Source organism: Peromyscus eremicus, chromosome 7, assembly GCF_949786415.1.
Source record: "Peromyscus eremicus chromosome 7, PerEre_H2_v1, whole genome shotgun sequence".
NCBI lineage: Eukaryota > Metazoa > Chordata > Mammalia > Rodentia > Cricetidae > Peromyscus > Peromyscus eremicus.
In genome coordinates, this window is record NC_081422.1 from 2,263,848 (window position 1) to 2,287,050 (window position 23,203).

A 23,203-nucleotide genomic window follows, 5' to 3' on the forward strand; every position below is an offset into this window, starting at 1 on the left:
CCTGATCCCTTGGATAAAGAGCTAAGGATAGTCAATGGCAGCTGACAGAGGGAGAATTAGTTTTTTTCTGGGGATGAGCATAGGTTATCCAACTCCAAGTGGTTAGCACTGGACATATGTACATAACATCAATGTTAAATAAACACATGCACACATGTATATGTGTATATACATGTAATAATAATAATATAAACAAGAGACCATGAATCTGGGTAGATGGGTATGGGAGAGGTGGGAATGATATAGATGTAGTACTCAAGTATGAAGTTCTTGTAAAAAACACCTGAAAATCTTTTGTTAGTTATGATTAAATAAATTGAAAGAATAATAAAGTGAATGCTTGTTTTAAAATAGAGTAGTTATGAAATAATATTCATTCATTCAACACATACTGACAGTCTTTCAAGGGCCTGGCACCATGTTGAATGCCAGGGTGATGTTGAACCAAGGAACTGAATGGTGCAGCAAGTCATGGCCACACAAGCATAGGAGCACAGTCAGGAGGGGAGTCCAGGCACAAGTCCGCTGAATTCTACCAATCTGTGACATTTAAGTCAGCACTTAAATGATTATTTTGTTCTTCCAATGAAGCCTTACAGAATGCAGAAATTTGAAGCGAAGCACTACATGTTTTCTCAAGTATTTCTGGTGACCTGATAGTTTCAGTTATGAGACAGGTACCATGCACACATACATATACTCACACGTTCTTTTATCTTTCACTTACTTCAAGGTCTCTCATGTTTAATGCACAATTCATAAACTTTTTTAATATTATGGTTAAAATAGCTTTATCCCAATTTGCATTTCAATGATGTTAGAAAATTCCATATGGATGATGAAGGCAGTGTTGGGCTATTGCTGATGAGCAGCTGTTCTGGTTGGTTGAATCTTTCCTTATGATGACCGATATTGAGTCTTTACACTTCTGCACTGGCTTTATATGCCTCTGAAAGGAATTCAGAATTATCCGAATGAATGGAGAGAGATCTATCTGTGTGCAATTGGATAATTCCCAGTGTAACAGCTGTGTGTTGCTAAGACAGAAAGTGACTCTGGAAATGAGATGATTTGACTTTGTGCTCCCTTATTTTGTGTTTCTATTTTTTCAAGTGTTTGGAAACTGCTTACATTAAAATTGTTCTTTTAAGTTCAGTTCAAAATGTCTTTCGTCTACTGTTGTGAAAAGCTGAGCATATATTTTCTTTACTTCCTTAACAGTTATGTATTTGAGAACAAGAGACATAGTAAAGACATTTCTTCTGGGATTATGCTAATCTTGATTTTATTCCAGAACTATGGAGAAAAGTTATACTATACAGGAAAGCCTTAGTGGATCTCATATATAATTTATTAATAACCGGCTAATGTGGGCCAAGTACTCAGTTGCATAATTTTGCACCTTGTTTTCCCTCAGTCTTCAACTCCACCTGTGCTTTAGGGAGTTGAGAAATCAATAGTAAGTTTTGAATCCAAAACTCAAACCTGAGGCAGGTCTGCTTGAACTCAAAGCCATTGACATGTCTTTAAAACATTGATATTATACTTCCTATTTATGAGCAGTTGCACCAGGCTTCTCTGGAGAAGGAGGGAAGAGTTTAAGCAGGACACAAACATCTACCAGTAACAGTGCCTAAATGCATAATGCTTTTACTGTTTATTTAAGTTTTCTGGTTTAGGTTACATTTCACAAGCTTAGATAGCACAGACTCCAAAGAATATCTTCAGACTCCTAGGTGTCTGGGATTACTGCACACGTCACAGTAGTATTGAAATCACATTCTATTTATTTTCACTTGGATGGTTTATAAGTTTGTTCTAATCCTTTATTATGATTGAGATGAAAGCATACCCTTAAAACCTGAAAACTTGAGTGAAAAATTTGGGATATAGAATATTGTTTCTAATGTAACTTTTAACATTGGGGATAAGGAGATGATTTAGTTGGTAAGGATGCATGACTTTAAGCTCGATGACCAGAGTTAGACATCTTCTCTCTCTCTCTCTCTCTCTCTCTTTCTCTCTCTCTCTCTGTCTGCCTGTCTTTCTCTGTCTCTCTCTCACACACACGCACACACACTGAATCCATGTGAATAAATAGTTAATCACATCTGGCCCATCATCCATTTTCTTAGATGTATCCACTGAAATGACAGCACTGGTGCATTTGTGAGATAAATGTGCAATTTGTTTTTAAATCCTGAAAGAATGAAGTACAGACCATATATGCTTTCCCTCTAGGAAGAAATTTTAAATGAAAATTGGTTCTAAGAGAAGTACGAAAACTCACACGCAGACCACATGCACTTGCCTTCGATCAGATCATGTGCAGATTCACTGCTCAGAAAGTGAGACAGGTTACAAGCTGTTGTCCAAGCTTTGGAAGAGGAGATGATTTTTCTTAGGTGCTATCCTCTTTCAGATTGTTTATTTCACAATTGACAAGCAGTTCTGTCTGAGCTGAATCCTTAACTAAAAGTCTTCCCAAAGCCTTTTGTTAATTGTAAATTAAATAAATCTGCAGTGAAGAAATAAATCTCTCTTTGGGTGTTGGAGAGGGTTCTCATTTTGTCTCTTTCTGGGTTTCAGGGTTTGATTTACTTTTGAGTTTTTTTAAACTTTAAAAATAAATAGAAATTACAGTGTATAATTTTGTATATTGAATAATTGTGGCAATTGTGATTTTTTCAAACAAATATGAGTTGAATTTCACATCCAGCTATAAATGAAAAAGATATTAATGAGAGCACATATTTGTTCCATTAGAAGCTAAAGTTAATGCAGAGGTGCTAAGTGTTGCTTTCCACAGCAGAGAAAAGATCTCCAATATAAAGGAAAATGTGTTCCCAAAACCGTGTGTCAAAGCAAAAAGTAAGCAGATTATCTACCTAGAAATTTCATCTATGACTAAATAAAATTTAGCTGCTCAATCACAGAACATAGAAGAATGTACAGGGATGAAAAAAGGTGACCCCCAAACCAAATTTAAAGGGAAATGGATTGTTGGAGTCCGTGAGTTCAATGCCAGGTGTGTCCTCTGTGGGGATCTCATGTTTTGATGTGGTCTGATAGAAACTTCCAGTGACAAAAAAGAGTACTAAGGGAAGACATGGTTCATTTCTGACTACTATTAACATTGACAAAAGTTTGTGGGAAGCTTTAATTATAAAAGAGGAAGTAGAATTTCTCATATTCTTCTAGTTCAGTACTAGTTACTAGCAGTTACCAGGAATTTGAATGCATGATCAGTTTTGAAGTTGATTTAAAATCACACCACACCTTTTTCTTTCTATGAACTCCTGTCAAATCTTTGTGATGATTAAAGAGAGGAATCAGATAACATTGATGTGTGTTAGAGGTTGGGCAGCGCCAGTTGTGACTGTGTGTGTGTGTGTGTGTGTGTGTGTGTGTGTGTGTGTGTGTGTAGAAGAGAAAGGTTTGACAAAGCAGTACCTGGCTGTTTTTCTAAATTACTGTGAGTTACTGTTGTTAGTATCTGTGGACTAAGCTGATTGATTTTCCAGAAGTAGGAGAAGAATGTTATCGTTTTGAGAATGCTAAGAATTTTTTCATTACTGAATCTTGCTTGTGTTCATTTCTTTTATTTCATCTTGCAAAAGCTGTGTTACAAATTCCCCCATCAACCTGGAATCAGTCAAGAGAGTGAGGAAGAGTGAAATTTCAGTTCTGTCTCCACTAAATGTGTTCTCAATCTTGAATCACTGGGTTGGAGAGAGGGCTCCAGGGTCATGGGCACTTGTGGTTCTTGCAGAGGATCCAAGCTTGGTTCCCAGTATCTCCACATGGTGGTTCATAGTTATCCCTAATTCCAGTTATCAGGGATCTGACATTGCCTTCTGACCTCCCCTGACATGCATGTGGTGTGCATATATACCTGCAGGCAAAACACTCACACACAAAACAAATAAATCTAAAAACTACATGAGATCTTGAATCACTCATATAGTCTTAAATTTCTTTTTATGCAATTCCTAAAGGTGCAGTGAGATTGAAATATTTCCATGAGCAACATTTAAAGTAGAATATCAAGTGTCAGCTTTAGCAAACCTATGAACTCAGAAGTAGCAAGTTTATCAGTGATGTGATTATAGGCCATGTTGAAGGCACTCTTACAGTTTGTGAGATTTAACATATTCACCCTATAAAATGGAAATTCTTATTATTAGACACATCAGACCCCTAGAATGCAGGTTGCTTTTGTTACATGTGTCTGACGCTTTCTTTCCTTCTTTTAACACCACAAACTATATCATGTATGGCTCATAGCCATACTTCTGTGATCTATCGATAGTCTGTGACTTAGCCTTTCATTTCCATTATTAGTAAAGTATACATTTTGTAATTATATAGGAAGACTGTACAGGAAAAGATACTGAAGCAGGCCATCAGTGTCTATATCAGGCTAGGCGTCTGGCATCTATTACTCTTAGATTATATTCGGTAGTTCTATTATCTTAATACCTTGACCACTTTAAGGAGACAATTCAGTCAGTACAGGTCTCTTCATGAAAGAATCTGTTCTATATTCCACAGGGTAACTCTCAAATAGAAACAATTGATTTTCTCAGACTGTAATGTGAATTATTGCATATGAGTTTGAACACATTTCATCACTATGCTTACTTTACTATGATCATAGTTTCATGTGAGTATGAATACATATCATCATTCTATGCTTGTTTTATTATGATCATGTGGAGCATGAACCAAGATCTACACTATAAAACTGTGAGGGAATCAAGTGTTGAGTCTGTGTTCTGAAATGCCTCTTCTTTACTTGGTGTTCTTAACATTTTCATTTAAATAGAACAGGAAATCGGCAAAGATCTCTCTGAGGATTTGTGTACAGCACACAGTGGTCTCTTTTCCCAACTGCATCATCTACAAAATCAAACTTCTGCACTTAGAATGAAAAAACATTAATAACAACAACAGCACAATGTTTAAAATCATCATTGCAGACTGCGAGTACCTGATTGTCTTCAGTTGTTTGTATAAAAGAGTTCCTTGGCATACTGAGGCCAACTGAAATTTTTTTTTTTTTGAAATGTAGCACACAAACTAAGATGAAGCAGACCCTGTCGGGCCTTCAGTTGCTGGTGTTATGCTTTCTGAAGCCTCTGTTTTCCTGACTTGTGAGATCTACGAAGCTTTCAGTGGCACTTCTGTTGTTTCACCCAAATGTCCCCCAAAACAACATTTCTGTAGCTGTTATTCTACACCCGTTTTTCTCTCAGTGAAATGATTGAAAAGGGCTGTTTCAGGATCTTGCTGTATAAGCCTGCTAACCTAAGTTCAATCTGTAAAATCCATGAAAAGGCAGAAGGAAAGAACTGACTCCTCTACATCTGTGCTATGCATTCACATGGCTCAGTCCCACTCACACACACAATAATAAAACAAACAAATAAATAGAATGATGGGGATGAATGGTTACCACATCAATGTAGGAATGAATTCAGATGAAGCAGTTATGTATTAAAATGGATAGTAGGTATTTTTAATCAAATAATTAAGGTTTTTATTTAAATGAAATATGACAGTATGAGGGAAGATGAACAGATATTAAAAAGAAAAAATCCTTGATGTCTTTGAGGAGTGATATACTTGAATATCATTTATCTGCCATTATTGTGTAATTTTATAAATCATCCTATATAAATAAAATATTCTGGCTTATTGAAATTTGTAACTAAAGGTCAAAATGTTATGTATCTGGAAGGAATACTGTCTTAAATTTATTATACACCACCTTGCTTTCCTTTAAAATTTTTTTTATGATTTTAAAACTAATACTTAAAGAAAAATTATAAAATAAGAATAAAGAAAAAATCTCCTATATTCCTTATTACAGAAATAAGAACACTTAATGATATATGTTTTCTCTGTGCTCATGTGTTTGCATGCTAGATGTTAGCTGAGTCCTCCAAGAAGTGGTTTCTGTTTCCTGCCTGAATTAAACTACGTAAACACATATGTACATGCATACATATATTCATGCACACACATTCACACACACACACACACACACACACACACACACACACACACACACAAATCTAGTTTCCATTAATTCCAACTCATGTCAATACTTAGTTTTACTGAATTATCATTGGCCAGTCAGTTTTACTTTTGAATAGAAAATTTTATAATATAATTGTCTTATCTGTAATTATTACTTTTAGTTCTGGATTTTGAACCCAGGACCTTGTGCACCGCAGGCAAGCACTCTGCCGATGAGTTGCTCCCTCATTTTCTTCCATCTAATTTTCCTTCAGATATCTTTCTTTGTTTTCATAACTATTTTCCCTTCAGGTAAGGGTACTTTATAAGGCATTCAGAATTATATACATAATCAGTTACTGTGCTTTATGTGTCCAATGTGAGCAACTGGACTCTCCTAAAATATACAGTTCTTAACCCATGGGAGCCCATGATTATTAGCTTATTTGGAAACACTTTTTCCCCTGATTTAATCATATCAAATTAAAGATTTATTTAGAGATTATCCTGAATTATCTTGGCTTTTCTAACTGTAAACATATGCAGTGGAGAAAGCTATGTGATAAGAGAAGAGAAATTTAGAAATGCAAAGTAGAGGACTTTGAATATGGAGAAAGAGGAGCAGTGATACCATTGCATCCTTTGGTCATCACACATTTTCTCATTGTCTCATCACAACATTCATTGGATGCTCTGTCCACATGCCTTTTCTGTCCTCCAGTAAGCAGAAAATATGTAAGATTACAGTCATTATAAAAAATATTGTTTTTTTTCTTAATTTTGGTCATCTGTGTATGATAGAACATGGGGACTATGTGTATTATAAGGTAGGGTGTGGCAGAGAGAAGACCATAAATTCCCAATTTAAAAGAAGCATCTTTGAGTATGAGGAAAGCCATGGCTTACTTGGAGGGTTAGTTTTGGCAGGAAAGGATTATTTCCTCATGGTGAGAGGGACTGACTAGGAAGAAATGGATGCAAATTCAGAGCATTTTGATGTTGATAGAATATAGGGGGTCTCATGGTGAAAGTTCTTATTTTATGAAAGGAGATCTGAAGAGAACTGAATAGAAAATATTCCACTTTGATATCTGTGAAAATTAGGAAACACTTGTAATAGAGTTTTGAGTAAATTAGTCGGGTAAGCAGATGAATGAATCATTTACCAGAAGTGAAAGCCCCAGTCAGCTAGTAAGGAGTCAAGTAATCTTACTCTATGCCTTTCCTTTAGGAATACATGACATTCTAGGCTCAAAAGAAATTGGGTGATTAGGTTTATTAAAGAATTAGTGTTTAAGTCAGGTGGTAGTGGTGCACACCTTTAATTCCAGCACTCAGGAGGTAGAGGCTGTGGGTTTGAGGCCAGCCTGGTCTACAGAGGGAATTCCAGGACATCCCGGGCTACACAGAGAAACCCTGCCTCAACCCTCCACTCCCCACAAGAAAGAAGTACGGATTAAAATGAAGTGTTAGTCATATTTTCTCCATTATAACAAAAATTGGAGTTAATTAATTTACAAAGAGGGAAGGTTTATTCTGGCTCACAGTTTTAGAGGTGTTTGTTAGTATATAGGTGGCCTGTTGATCTGGGACTGTGGTGGCATATGACGGCAAAGCAGGTAGTATAGCAGAAATACTGGTCTCATGACCAAGAAGTGAATAAGAGGCAAGAAACAGGCAGGTTTCCATCATCTCTTGAGAATAAGTCCCAAATGACCTAAGCATCTCCACCAGATTTCCATCAACCCTCAATAAAGAGAGGGATCAAGCTCTAGCACACAGGATTTAGAGAGAACTTTTCAGATCCAAACTATAGAAAATACTAAAGTAAGTTTTTGAAATACTTTGGATAAGTGGAAGAGAGGCTGAAAAACATATGACCAAGTACTCAAATGCATTTATATGTGTTTTGACTGCTGTGGGATGTTCTGTATGGCAAATGTGTTGCTCTGATTTTTAGTAAATAAATCACTGATTGGCCAGTGGCCAGGCAGGAAGTATAGGCGGGACAAAGAGGAGAATAAAGTTGGGAAGTGGAAGACTGAGTCAGAGACACTGCCAGCCACCACGATGACAAACAGCATGTGAAGATGCCGGTAAGCCACGAGCCATGTGGCAAGGTATAGATTTATAGAAATGGATTAATTTAAGCTGTAAAAACAGTTAGCAAGAAGCCTGCCACGGCCATACAGTTTGTAACCAATATAAGTCTCTGTGGTTACTTGGTCGGGTCTGAGCGGCTGTGGGACTGGCAGGTGAGAGAGATTTGTCCTGACTGTGGGCCAGGCAGGAAAACTCTAGCTACATTTGACAAATGAAGACAGCATATAAAATTTGATAAACATGTACTGGTTAATAATCAAAGATATCAATCAATACATTTAATTTTTTTAATAATTTTTTTCAAGAACATAACTTTTCTTTGGAAACTTACAAAGTCTATAGAGCAAAGTAACCACATTATGAATATCCACCCACAAAAATTGTCTTTAAATAAAGGGCTTCAGAATTCAATCAAGGCATCAGCATGGAACTAACTCTCTTTGTTTTAGGACATTAGATACACTATAAACTCATAGCAAACTAGAGCTCATTAGCATCTTTGTTCTATACATACCTGACTATAATAAGGACTAATACATGAAATGGACATATTGATATTTTCACTAGCATATGGGCTATGTGATAAAAATACATAGAGATTGTAGGGATCCAGGATTCAATTCAAGTTGTAGTTTATATCTTATTTCTTTTATTTCTTAAATCAAACTCAAAGCAAACATCTTTAAAAATAAGATCTGGCTACAAATCCAAATGATAAACTCTGACTGAATCCGACCCACTCGCTGACTCATGCACCCCACACCTTCTTAGTACTTACATATGTGTTACATGATGCTCTTTTTTGCTTTTGTACACATCACAATGTGACATTACAGTTGATTTTCTAGTCACAGAATCTTTTACGATGGTTCAATGTTTAAAGTATGAACTTTAATCATAAATTAATTTATTTTAAAATAACCATTGGTGTTACTTCACCTAGGGCACATTTTCCAAATTCTTAGGTGGGGCTTTTACAATCCAACATATTCCAATTCATAGTTGTCCTAACCCCGGTGCTCTTCATCCTCCTCATTCTCCCTGCTGGAATCCCTCATCCTACATCCTCTCTTCCTAAGCAAAAACTGAGTTATTTACTGTTTGTACAACACCATAATTTTCTATTTTTTTTAAAGACTCCTCTTTATATGGAATCTCCCAGTTTATATACTTGACTCAACTCAAATGCTGTCCTTTCTAAGGTTCCTCTGAGCAAAATGACCTGCCCTCTCTAAAGTTCTGTAGTTTTGCAGTGCCTCAATTAGAGCATGGTTAGCTTCACAGGAGGATGCTATTCACTAAGCACTAACCAAACACCAATTATATGTCCTGTCTCTGACTTGGAGCTTGAGAATCCAAGGATGCAGTGCTCCTTAATGGCTCATAGCTCACTTGCTGGGCATTGCTTCATATTAATGTGGATTACTTACCATTCCTGCTGATCCCAACTCCTTGCTTCTTCTTTTCATCTCAATTCATCTCCCTGGGATGCATTCTTTTTCTTTTACCTAAAAGCCTCCATTAACATCTTATATGCTATTTTAAATTCTACCCTCTACTTAGTCTCAAACTGGAAACTTGTTATTCTGTCTGTAAATCCTGTTTTCTCTTTTCTGTGCATATCTACAGTTTATATGTGGATTCACTAAGTACAGAGCACAGTGTCGATCACTCACAGGTATTTATGTAATTGTACAGAATGACAATATATTAGGAACTGGAGCCCCTTTCCCTTAAGCTTCTGTGTATTATTTGATTTTATTTTTTTTCCTTTAAGGTATCTAGTATGATTTCTTTTTCTTTTTTCTTGAATTTTTTTCCAAGGACACCAAAGCAATGCTTCAATTTCCTAAAATTCAATATTAGACTCTAATCTGTTTACTTCCATTACTCTCATTGAAGACGTTTGTTTTTCTTCAATAGAAAAGCATTTGGAAGAAAACTGGCACATGCATGTTGACTCTCAGTAGTTGCTTGGCATCACCTCCCGTGCTGGAAGTCCCCACTGAGCCTGCCTTGTCACTGCTGTTGTGTGCTCTCTTCGTACAGCCAACACCTGTGGCCACACAACAGAGCACACATGGCAGCTGCAGAACTCAGATGCCCATGCTGAAATACATTCTGAAGCAGAGATGTCTGGATCGGTGGCTGGCTCTTTCTTCTTTCTTTCTTTCCTTTCTTTTTGAGCCTTTCGGGAACTGTTAGGGTTGCCCAGGATGTGGAGTTCCTAATTGTCCAGAGCCTGCTTTCCCTATAATGCTCTTTGGATATTTCTGTTTTAAAGTAAAGATGGAAGTCTTTATGGCAGAACAAAGTTGTTCATAGTACAGATTCAGAATTCCAACTGCCTTCAAGGAAAACTTTAACTGGCCACTAAGTTCCTGTGTGATTTTTGAATAAGTTTCTAGTCATGATGGTTCTCAGTTTTCCCTTCTGTAAAATGAAAACAGTGTCACATATTTAATTTCAAATGAATGAGTTTATATGTGTAAGGCTTGTTGCCCTAGGCTTGACATGGTTATACTGTAAAAGCACTTCCTATTATCATATAAATGCTCCAATAAATCTCAGATACCACTTAAAACATTTTTTCTGATTTATCTGATAGTCCTTTTGATTTATTCATAGTTTTGCTTTTCTACTGATATTTCTGTTCAGTATGGTTCTTCATCCACAATCAGTATACATTGGGCTTAAGCTTGTTGAATTTAGAGCAAGTTATTAGAATTTCCCTACCTATTCTATATCTTTCTAAACCATAACAGAGTATTACAAATTCTAAAGTATGATCTAAAACAAACATCTACTTGCTTAGTCAATTAAAGATAATTTAGTAAAGTGTGAGGGAGAGCAGAAAGCTGTGAGTTTCTATATGTCCTAAAAGCCACCCACAGGGTGTATTCCTGGGCTTCTGAACCAACTGAACCAACCATTGTCATGAAAATTATCAAGTGAATATGCATGCCCAGTCCTTCATTATTGTCAATTATTTTCACCCATGTTAAAAAATGTACATTTGAAGCACTTTCAGTGTCCCAGATATAATTCTAAATCATGAGAATATTTCAGTGACTAAACCAACTAAATGCCCTGTTGTAATATAGCCTTCAATAAATAAGTAAAGCACAGAGAAAGAAAAGAGCTGAAATGTGTGAAAGAGAAAAGGAAACTGGAAAAGGAAAATGGGCAATGTCATGACAGACAGTAGAAGTATTCTGGAAGGGAGTGAAAAGAATGTAAGAGGCAGGGGATGGGGAAGAGTGAAGAGTGTTATGGAGTGCTGCTGTGACTACAGTATTCACGAACTCACAGAGCTGTGATTATCTGAAAATGACAGACACAAGATGGCACCTATCAACTTTCTACAATGGGCTTAAGAGACCCCACCTCTTCTGAGGAGCTATTAGCAGTTGACAGTCTCTTGAGGAAAATAATTTTATTCAGTGGTATAGTCATGAGTATGCTGTCCAAGCTTCAGTAAATAATCCCTACCTGTCCTTATTCACATGACTGTAACTAAACTCAGTGTGTTACACACAAACAAAGGCATGGAAGTAGGAGGAGATTTGTGTAGAAGTAGTCAGGAAGCCCTTGCTGTGAGAAGACAGCTTTGAGAAAAGACTTGGAGGAGCAAAGGGAGAGAGATTTGTCTTTCATTTGTGGAAAGAATACTGTGGGCAGAGCAATGAGAATATGGCAAGGCATTAGAGATGGGTGTGCCTGGCATGCTATTACAAGTACTTGGATTTTATACTGAATGATTTTTGAGAACCCTGGGCAGCTTTGGGTGATCTGCCTAGGTGAGGAGATTTACCATGAATGACAGTTATGGTTTGGGTAAGGACAGTGATGGAAAAACTCAGTTTGGGGTAAGAATGAAGTCTGAAAGATGATTTAGGAGGCTGTGATAAACACATATTTTAGAGCTAGTGGGACTTCCTCCTTTAATCTACTTAACAGAATTTGTGTGTAAGTCATCAAAACAAACAAAAGCTCATTCAAATACATAGATCCAATTAGGATTTTAGAAATAATTGAATTAATTTTATTATAGGAAAACTTTTTTATCACATTACAATAATTCCAAGTTTAATGTAAAATATATAGATTGATACTTTAGCATGAAACTCAAGGCAAACACAAATAAAAATAACCTTAAATATGACTGAAGTGATAATCCACCATCTCATGTTAAGTTTTACTTCAGTTCATGTGTCATAAATCATATATACATTAAGGCCCAAAACATTTTTTGGAAATGGTTTTCTTTTTCATAGGCCTATCTCATGCAGAAAGGTAAACAAACAATAGGCATAAAAATCTTGGTTTGTTATTTTTAAATGAAGGATTTGAACAGAACTATGAGTTACTGGTACCCTGAAGACCAGGATACAGCCTTTAAGTGGGAAGTGCTATATCCTACTTACTCAGTTAACGAAAGAATATCCCACTGCAAATGGCAGCTAAGACTCTCCTGGGTCAAAAATGGTGAAAGCCACTATGTTGATGATACTGAAGATTAACAATACTGTTTCTATGGCATCCACAATCACATCCTTCTATAAAATAAAAAAAAAAAAACTTCACAAATGTTTATTGAATTGCTTTTATGAGTAATTTTGAAGATATTTTTGTATTATGAAAATTTGTTCCTTAGTAATGAATTCACACATATCTATATGTATCTCATAGATTTGAATATCTTTCCTATATAAAATGACTCTATTGAAGTAATCAATTTTCAATAAATAGTCTAAGAATTTTCAAAGTGTTCTAAAAATCCAGCTAGTAAATTTTCAATTAATTTTTTCATAAAATATATTTTGATCTTATTTTCCCTCCCCAAACTCCTTTCAGATTCTTCTCACCTCCCTACTGACCCAACTTCATAAAAAAACCCATAAAAAACAAAAAATGCAAATTAAAATAAGCAAACTAAGAAAAAACAGTAAGAAAACAAACAAAAAACATAAAGTGCACAATAAAGCACATAGCCCATTTTGTATTGGCCAATTACACCTGAATATGTGGCCTGCTCTGGAATATGGTTAATATACTTAGTGATATTCTATTGGGGAAAAATGATGTTTCCCGTTCCTAGTAGATATTAATTGTAAATAGTTCTTAGAGGTGGTACTTCGTGTCTACTTCTCTTTCTCAGTGCTAGTGTTTTGTTTGGTTTGAGCCTGTGCAGGGTTTGTGCATGCTGTTACAATCTCTGAGTTCATGTGTGTCAGCCCTGTTTCTGGAAGACATTGGAGTCATCCACCACCTCAGTCTCTTACAATATTTCCTCTTCCTTTCCCACACAAACCCTCGAGCCTTGAGGAGAACAGTTTGATAAAGATATCCCATTTAGGGCTGAGTGCTCCAAAGTCTCTCACCCTCTGCACACTGTTCAATCATGACTCTTTGTGTTAATTCTCATTTACTGCATGAAGAAACTTCTCTGATGAGGGCTGAGCAATGCTCTGATCTACAGGCACAAAAATATGTTATTAGAATTAATTTACTGCTGTTTTCAGCTAGCGAATATTCTAGATTTCTATGGGTTATATAGTCTCTGATATAACAGCATATAAAAGCAGCCACAGACAACACCCAAAGTTTGGATGTGGTTTGTTCCACTAAGATTTTTGTTTACAAGAAGTAGTCAAATCCACTCCCTTGGTTATAGTTTAATGACTATTGTTCTAGAGGTTTAACAGCTTCAGTTAAGAAAATCAATGGGTGTAGGGGTGTGGAGAGATGGCTCAGCTGTTAAGAACACTGACTGTTCTTCCAGAGGACCTAGGTTCAATTCCCAGCACCCACATGGTAGCTGACAACTGTCTGTAACTTCAGTTCCAGGAGACCCAACACCCATGGCAAAACACCAATGCACATTAAAAACAAAACAAAATCAGCAAACAAAAACAAAAAACCAACCAGCCAATCAAACAAACAAATGAAAAGAAACTTTTAATTTAAAAGGAACTGGTAAATACTAATTATTGAAATTTGAATGTGGAGTCAGATGTGATTCTGTACGATGACCTTCCCTTTAATAGTGATCTCCACATTGCTGTTTTCTTTCAGTAGAGGAATATCTTTACCAACATTCAGGGTCCAGGACATTTTCAGAAGCTCATTGATCTAACTCATGTTTGTGAGTCTTTTATGTTTTAACACATGCTACTATGGCTGATATACTTTGACTGCTGTTATTTCTTGAATAATTCAACAACTTTAACCTTTTGATTTGTACAGAATATTAGAGATGATTCAGGATATATTTCTCTATGTCAAATTAGAAAAACTTCAATTACATTTAATTCACTTTTCAGCCTGTCTATTTGCACTAATCGCAACCGTATAAGGGGCTCTAGCTAATATGGGATGTTCTTTGAGCCCACTTCTAATGCTTGTGTTGCTCCAATGGTCCTCTTCTTGAGGACATGTCTGGGCCCTGTATGGATGTATGGCATCACTGGTCATGTGCTTCTGGGTTTGATGAGCACCTTGGCTATTGTAATGTCTGATCCAACAGCTTCATTTTGCCACTGTATAGCTATGTTCTCTTGAGGAATTGTAAGCCTAAACCTTCTTTCCATGCTTTTAGACAAGAAACATTGGTGTTCAGTCCAGGGACTATTAAGAAAAATGTTTTGATTAAAATAAAAATTTAAGCTATTTAGTTTTATCCTTTGCTGTTTACCCCTTCAAACATTACCTACCTTTCCCCAACTATAGTAATATGAAGGCAACATGCACCTACCACAGGTGGCCACAGTTTACCCTCAGTCTTGTCCTCCCCAGTCAATAACTGTTTCAGGCACTTATAACTTTTGAATTTGTGATATACCATTTATGGTTTTTGTGCAAATTAATGCATTTCTTTTGGGGAGGGGGTCTTTATAATGTAAATTTACTTTAAAAGAGTGGTTTTTAGACTTAAAAGACAGGCAGATTTTGATTTTTCTATTTTTTGTTTTTGTATTTATTTAAAACATGGTCTTTCCTTGTTGACCTTGAACTTATTATGAGGCAAGGCTGGACTCGAGCTCACACTTTTCCTGCCTCAAGCTCCTGAGTAAAGCATTACAGGTGTTCACTACCACTCTTGCAAACTGTATATTTTTATTACCATTATTTTCTATGTAATTGAGTGAATAGTAATTAATATAATAAAAATAACTTAAAATTCAAAAAATGAAGTAAGTGAAATGGTTCAAGTAAGATACATTTCATGGGGAAAAATCTACATAGACATTAAGATGTTTCACTATGATGTATGTGAAACTACAGAAAAAGAACAGCGTTAGTGTGCTTCAGTGACAAATGTTCATGTTAATTTCAGTTTCTGTTTATTTTCTATTTCTGAGGTGGCATTTCAAGGTTGTGTTTAAGGTATTTTAAGAGATTTACAAAGAGAACAGATTTTTAAGTGAGTCATAATTCAAATATTCCCCAAGTAAAAACTGATGGAAATATTTCTCTTCTATAGTCTCTTAAAAAATTCATCTGTGGAAGGCTAAATAGTTACCAATGGAATGAAGGCATGAACCATGAACAGTCACAGAAAATACTTCTTGCTATAGCATCATATTTAGTTAAGGGCTATAGGGTGAAGTAGAGTGCCATATATTTTTACAGGGAATACCCCATGCTGTGGCATTATTTTTGGTGAGGTGTGGGTTTATCACCCGGTAAATATACAAAATTATCTGAGTGAGATGAAACTCACAAAATTGTTTCATTCACCTTTCAAATTAAAGACCCAGGCTTAGCAACAGTAAGATGTGTATTGAGTTCACTCTACAGTGGGGGATGATTGTTATGCTCTTAATTGGATCCCATTAAACAGAAAAAGAAAAACCCTAAAACTTTAGAAAACAGTGAGACCATAATCTTTTATGTGGTAATGATTACTTTCTTTAGATAATAAAATCTAGTTTGTTATCACCTCAAAGAAGAGATAAAATGGTTTGTTTTCGAGACAGGGTTTCTTTCTGTAGCTCTGACTGTCCTGGGACTCACTCTGTAAAGCAGCCTGGCCTCAAACTCACACATGTACCTGCCTTTGCTTCTGAGTGCTGAGATGAAAGGCATGCACCACCACCACCCAAGAAAAGATAAAATGGTAAGAAAAACTCCGGATGATTGTCATGGGTTCAGTAGATTTGTTTTGAATTCTACTATGAAAAGAAGATTCTTGTCTCATAGATGTCTAGGAGTTTTTGAGAGTCGCTTAAATAAGATACTCCATGGTTCTAAGATGGTCTTAGTGAAGGCTGCCAGCCTTTTAGCTTCTACTTCCCACTAAGTCCATGCAGCATGGGTTCCTTCAAGCCCAACTTCTCCCCATTCACAAAACTCCATGAACTTCACTTCTTTTCTTGGGTCTGTGCTACCTGGTGTGCTTTCTTTGCTCATTTACACTTTTATAGACATTTTGATTATTTCTGCCTCCATTGTGCCCCCCAGAAAGAGGATTACAGTCTTCTTTTACTTTGAATATGAGTTTGCCCATTCCTTTTAAAAGATGCTGTATTTGTACATTAAGCTGACCTTACTCTAACTGTGATCTATGCATACATTCTGAGACATGGCCCCTCCATTGGATTTGACATTGCTCCTCTGATATTAATCTCAGGTGTTCCTTGAGCATTTTGTTTGCTGTTATGTAGATTGTTAGGATACAGGATTTTACTGGTCCATGTTGTAAAACAAACATCTGTGGCAGGAACACTGAAAGAAATGAGTACAATGTCTGATAGAGATGTTGTTAAGGTGACAGACCAGAATAATTCTAGAGTCACCTACCAGTTATAGACAAATTATTTCAAATAAAAATTTTTCTCTGGCTCTCAACAAGAATCTATCAATTTTGGGGTTAAATATTAAGACTTCTAAAATGAAAATGAGTAAGGTTTGTGTATATTTGCACATGAATACTACATCACTTGTTCTTACAATTAGGGAATTTTGAACTCAGTACAGGTTACTCTTATTAAGTAGCATGGTATTTAATGGCCATAGCCTTTCTCCATAATATCAGTTATCAACTGAACACCTTTAACTCATGAGTAAGAATATTAAAATGGCCGGGTAGGGTGGTGGAGCTCTGTGAGTTTGAGGACAAAGCAAGTTCCAGGACAGCCAGAGATGTTATACAAAGAAACCCTATCTGGAAAAACCAATAAAACAAACAAACAAAAGAATATTAAAATAATAATTATTCAGGGATTTAACTCACAATATAATAGAACCACCATGCTGGTAATAATGATGATAACAATAAAGGAATGATATCTCTAATACAGTATTCCCTTTATAAGCGTTTTATGTATGACTCATAATAAATGACCCAGTAGATATGTTTTTTAATTCTATTTTTTTTTAAGTACAGAAAAGTAAATCAAAACTAGTAATATTTGAGCACTTGTTCAAGGTCAAGTGTAATAACCTGTAAAGCTTGAATTTGAAAACAGGTACTTAACATTGCGGCCTTAGATCATCTACTGCCAATGTCTTGGCTACAGTATTACAAAAATATTTTACTTGGATATGCAAAAGACTGGCAGGAGTTTTAAGACTAGCTAGGAAATTTGTATTTTGCATCTAACAACTATTTTCTTTTTCCATTGCAAGACATGGTAAGTTTTTGCTTTTTCTAGTCCTGTTTTATCATGGCGAAAAATGCCTAAGGCACATTGTTAATTGAAACTTTACAGTTGACATAGATTTGCCATTATATTTTTTTCTTTAGGCAGTGTATTAAACCAGAGCTCCACAAGGAAATTCTTTTCCCCCAGTTTTTCAAATTATCATCTAGAATGTTATTATTGTTTTATAAAAGACTTCTCAGGCAATCATGAACCATTTTAGAAGATCATGGGTCATCTGAAATATGGAATTGTTAAGAAAGCCTAAGTGGCCTGTTCTTTTCAGATAAAACTACACTGAACCTTTATATCCATATTCTATCAATCTAACATGTTTTGCCTTAGAACTCAGACAAATTTGAATTACGCATTTTGAAGTAAGTTCAGAGCTGTAGCAAACAAAAAAGTCTTCACACAGATTTAATATATTTTTAAAAAAGGTTTAAAATAATCAACAGGGAAAAATCAGGCTCTGGATTCCTATGCACTCACTTTACATTTGCTTGTTGCAATTTTGAATTTCCAGGCTGTGGTAAAGACTCACCTTTCCAGTGAAGAACTTCAAAGGCCTTAGTCATATCTGCCTACTGTTATTTCCTGTCCAATGGCTGAATAATGATAGCCCAAAAGAACTAGGCAAACAACACCCACCCAGGTAGAACTGTCAGTAAACAATGTGTGTCTAGCACCTTTTGAGATGCTGTGGTGGTTTGAAAAAGAACGGCCCCCATAGGCTCATATAGTTGTGGCCTTATTGGAGTAGGTGTGCTCTTGTTGGAGGGCATGTATCATGGAGGTAGGCTTTAAAGTTTCAAAAGCCCATACCAGGCCAGTCTCTCTCTCTCTCTCTCTCTCTCTCTCTCTCTCTCTCTCTCTCTCTCTCTCTCTCTCTCTCTCTCTCTCTGCCTGCGGATCAGGACATAAAATCTCTCAACTATTTCTCCATTTCTCCAGTGCCATGTGTGTGACCATGATCCCAGTCATAATGGTAATGGTCTAAACCCCTGAAAGTGTAAACCAGCCTCCAGTCAAATACTTTCTTTTATAAGAATTGCCTTGGTCATGGTGTCTCTCTACAGCAATAGAACAGTGACTAAGACAGATGCCAATGAACTAACACAGCAGAGCCATTTACAGGGATTGATATGCACTGCCCTTATTCCCCATTTAGGCCACACTAAGCTAGCACATGTTTAAAAGACTGTCTGAAGCAAAAACTCACTGAAGGCACCTATTCATCTTCAGGACTTTCCGTCAACTGACAGCTTATTTTCCTATTTGCTCTGCTTTATTTTTTCTGTGGTCACCTTTGCCATTGTTTATTGTTCTTTTCTCAATCCCCTTCTTTGGCAGTCCTTGTTAGATTATAGCACTCATTCAGGTTAACTTTAAGCTCTCTACCTTCAAATCCTCCAAAATTTTCTTTGCTGCACTTTTATTAATTTTATTGTTTGATCATTTAATATAAAAATATAATGTGTTCTGATTATTCTCTGCTCAAGTCCCTCTATCTCCCTTTTATCTAGGACAACTCTCCCTTACCCCTACATATCTCTTTCCAAGGCTCATGACTTTGGCTTTGCTTAGTGATCCATTTGGTTTAGGCAGGTGAAACTGTGTGATTTGGAAGTATCCATTACACACAAGTGGGGTCATCAGTAGGCACACAACTCAAGACACTTAGTCACTCCCTGAATCCATCAGTAGCTAATAGTTTATTAGTAAGGGTAGGGCTCTATTTTCTATCCTTGCCTGTGTTGATGTATCTGTTCTTGGCAAAGAGAGTGCAGCAGACATCTGTAGCTACTATGAGTTCATGATTGTAATGGCTACATCTATCCCAGGAGATGACATGGCCTTTCTTTCTATCTTCTTACTAGCTCTTACATTCTTCCTCAGTGTAACTCCTCTAGTCTTAATCAGAAACAGTAGAACACAATGGGAAAGCACGGATCTTTTTCCACAATAGGAAGGCTCACTGAATTGGCTTCATCTTCTCTATTCTCAACCCATTGTTCCCTTTTTAAACCCAAGATGGTGCCAGCCTGTGGAGCTGTGAGTTAAGAAGGGCAGGAAGTAAACATCACACCATCTGAAAGTTCTACTATGGAGAGAAGGAGGTTCCTTGCCTATTTTTGCCTACTGATTCTATCTCAGTTACATGACTCTGTGTGGCTGTTTATATACCCTCATCTTTCTTGGCTGTCTTGCTGTCCTTGGTCAAACAATTAGGTGAAGTTACACATAATGCTATCTTCCTTCTACGGGAATGGATTATCCTTATACTTGGCAAGAGGCAACAAGTATGTAAGTCAATGTTTATAGCTAGATGTGTTTGGGTTAATTATAAAAATTTTTTCTAAATCCCGATGAATTCATTATAACATAGATAATTGCTTGAGTGTTTTCATGGGGATTTACCAAAAGAAAATTTAAGACTTCAGGAAATTTTTTGTGTCTGGTTTGTGGGTTGGAAAGATTTTCTTTTCCTGATCTAGGACATACTTCAGTGAAGTATTAAGAGCAAATTATTCATACTTTCTCATGTTATACTTGAATAGAATCTGGAAGATTCTTAATTCATTTGCCTTCACTTGCCAATTATCATATTTTATCTATAAAATGGGGTTGGGAAGTTATGAAGCACAGCCCTGGTAGAAATCAGAATGTTAGCAAGTGTGACAATTAATAACCAGATATGGAGAAGACAAAGAGGAGAATATATATATCACAGACATTAACCATTCCTCTCTTAATTGGACCAGGGTCACTGCATAGAGTGTGGCTACCCTTGACCTATGCCATTCTAGTCCTATCTGAAAGGGGTTACAAAGAAGAAGCCGATATCAGAATGTTAGCAGGTGTAGTAATTAGTAACTAAAGATTGAGAAGATGAAGAGGATGGCACTTACAATATATACTAAAAGTTCCATGTCAACCATGAGCATACCCTTTCCTATACTCTTTTAATTCTGTCTGGAAGATGTTTCAAAGAAGCTGTTATCAGTACTTTTACTGTGATATGAGTTGATACTAATGTTAATTTCCTTAGTATTACTGCTATTCCACCTCTAAGACAAATTGCTAAACTGTCTTATAAATGAAATAACCAGAGCCTTAGATCAGGGAAATAGTGAGAGCCACCAGCCAACCGACCTCACCAACTCTGCAGCTTCCAAAATGCCACGACTTCCTGTCTACCCAGGCCTTTATTGCCTTGCTGTTCTGTGCTATCATTGGCTATCTTAGCCTAGCTACCTCACTTCCTTGTCACTGCCTGTCTGTACAGACCTCCAGGTCTCTATGGTTGGTACTGGGATTAAAGGCATGTGTCACCACACTTGGCTCTGTTCCCTAGTGTGGCCTTGAACACACAGAGATCCTGCCTGCTAAGTGATCAGATTAAGGGCATGTGCTACCACTGCCTGACTTACATGTTTACTTAAAATGGTTTGCTATTTCCTCTAATCTCCAGGCAAACTTCATTAAAGCACAAATAAAATATCACCACATTTCAGCACAAATAAAATATCACCACATCCATCCTCCTATATTATTTTTAAATCAGCATTTAATGGGTTTTACACATTAAAAAAAAATAAATAAAAACACAATGCAGTAAAGCCCCTAAAGTAGACATAGAACAATATGATGCAACCTTCACCTACACAAACACATTCTTCTGCCTATCATTACCTTGGGCACTGAATTGTTTTGAGATTGGACACATATATACAATACCATCCACAATATCATTTGCTAGATTTCTGAAAATACATTATGCAATGAGCAAAAAAACCATCTCTACAAATATAATGCAACCAGAAATGAAACAGACCAAAGGAGGTATTCCAAAATAAGTCAAAGGAAAAATTTCCCCTCTATGCTTTGCCAAACATACTCTCCTTGGAACAATTATATAATGTTACAGTATATAAGACATAAGCAAAGAGATTCTGAGTTCTGTGATTTGATCTTGCTAATTAATCAAGCAGAGTGAGACAGTCACTACAACCCTAATGTGCAGCATGATAAACATGTATTCAAAGCTGGTTAGTCAAATGCACAGGTAGATAACCTATAGTTTGTGGGTGGCATCTGAGGCAAGAGGCTATCTCATTGGGATTGAGCATCAACTTTGAGATCTGAAACATTCTTTAAATACACAGCTGTGGAACTGATTGATCTACTGAACACCCTGCTGGTATCTGTTGGACAATTAGCAATAGAGTTATTCAGCTGATATGTTTGCACATAGTTTGGTGAACTAGAAATCAAAGAGTGTTCTGGGAGAATTGCCACTGATGGAGCAAAAGTGCCTTGGTTTGTTTTTCTCTGTGGCCCAAATTTAACAAACTTGCAGAGCTGGTTTGCTCAGAAATAAGAAGTTACTGGTTTTGTTTTGCTTTGCTTTGCTTGGAGACAGGGTCTCACTGTGTAGCTCCAGCTGGCCTGGATGGAACTTGCTACTTAGACCAGGCTAGAAGTCATGGGGATCTGCCTGCTTCTGCCTTTGCCTCTCAAGTGCTGGGAACAAAGGGAAAAGTCACCATGCCAGACTAGAAGCATTTTAAATTAGAAACATCTTATAGTAGTTGAAATTGAAACATTGATAATATGCCCAAACTATTCACTTGCTTTAGAAGTATTAAGGATCAAAATGCTTTTGCTAAGTCACATAAATGATACAAAGGCATCTCAGACTGAAGGTTAGAGCTCCTCTAATATAGAAAGATAGGACTTACCCCTGTCTGTATCATACAGGAAGACAAAACAGTTCCATTCATAGTGATCCAGCAGGCTCAGGAGTGCACCTCTCAATGAAGGCCTTAGCTGCAGCACGAACTGGCTCTCCCCTTCAGTGGGGAAGCTGGGCGTGATGAGGGAGATGTGTAGGGCACTGCAGAATGAGGTCAAGGTGTGCACTGACCTCTTGTCATAGAGTCCAAAAATGGCAAACACTCCTCTAGAATACTGGGAACAGACTGGGGAAAAAACAGAGAAGGCCATCACTAATTGTTATACTCCAAAACCAGCCACTTGAAGTCTATAGCCTGTGAAGGTTTAAAAGAAAATCATTAAAATGTTAGCAATTTATGATATGGAATTGTGTGTGTGTGTGTGGAGGACCCAAAACAGCTTGACCACACAGCTGCCATGACAGGCTTAGAGGCCCAGACACAGCTTCTGGAAGGCAACACCTGGACCCAGGAAAAGCCATAAGCTGACCCTACCCAGTGGGGCCTGCATCTAAGAAGAAATACCTGACATTCCAAACATTCCCTACACTCCAAACAAATGTCAGCCAATCAGGGTTCTGAACCCTGGAAATCCCCTCACTCCAACCTCTGCTATGATAAAAAACCCCACCCTGCCTGGGCTCTGGGCTTTCTGCTCTCACTGCTGTGTAAGACAGGGAGCCCAAGCTC

The 23,203-nt window shown here is 36.8% G+C and overlaps 1 protein-coding gene across 2 annotated transcripts in view; it reads right to left on the minus strand.

Annotated features, from left to right (window-relative positions):
- The window catches only part of Gria4 (glutamate ionotropic receptor AMPA type subunit 4), a 388,873-nt gene that overhangs the window by 214,360 nt on the left and 151,310 nt on the right, over positions 1 to 23,203 (minus strand). For both annotated transcript variants that reach the window (XM_059267271.1, XM_059267270.1), the window contains exon 4: positions 22,520 to 22,759. In XM_059267271.1, the coding sequence (XP_059123254.1) occupies positions 22,520 to 22,759 (240 nt within the window). The remainder of the gene's footprint in view (positions 1 to 22,519; positions 22,760 to 23,203) is intronic.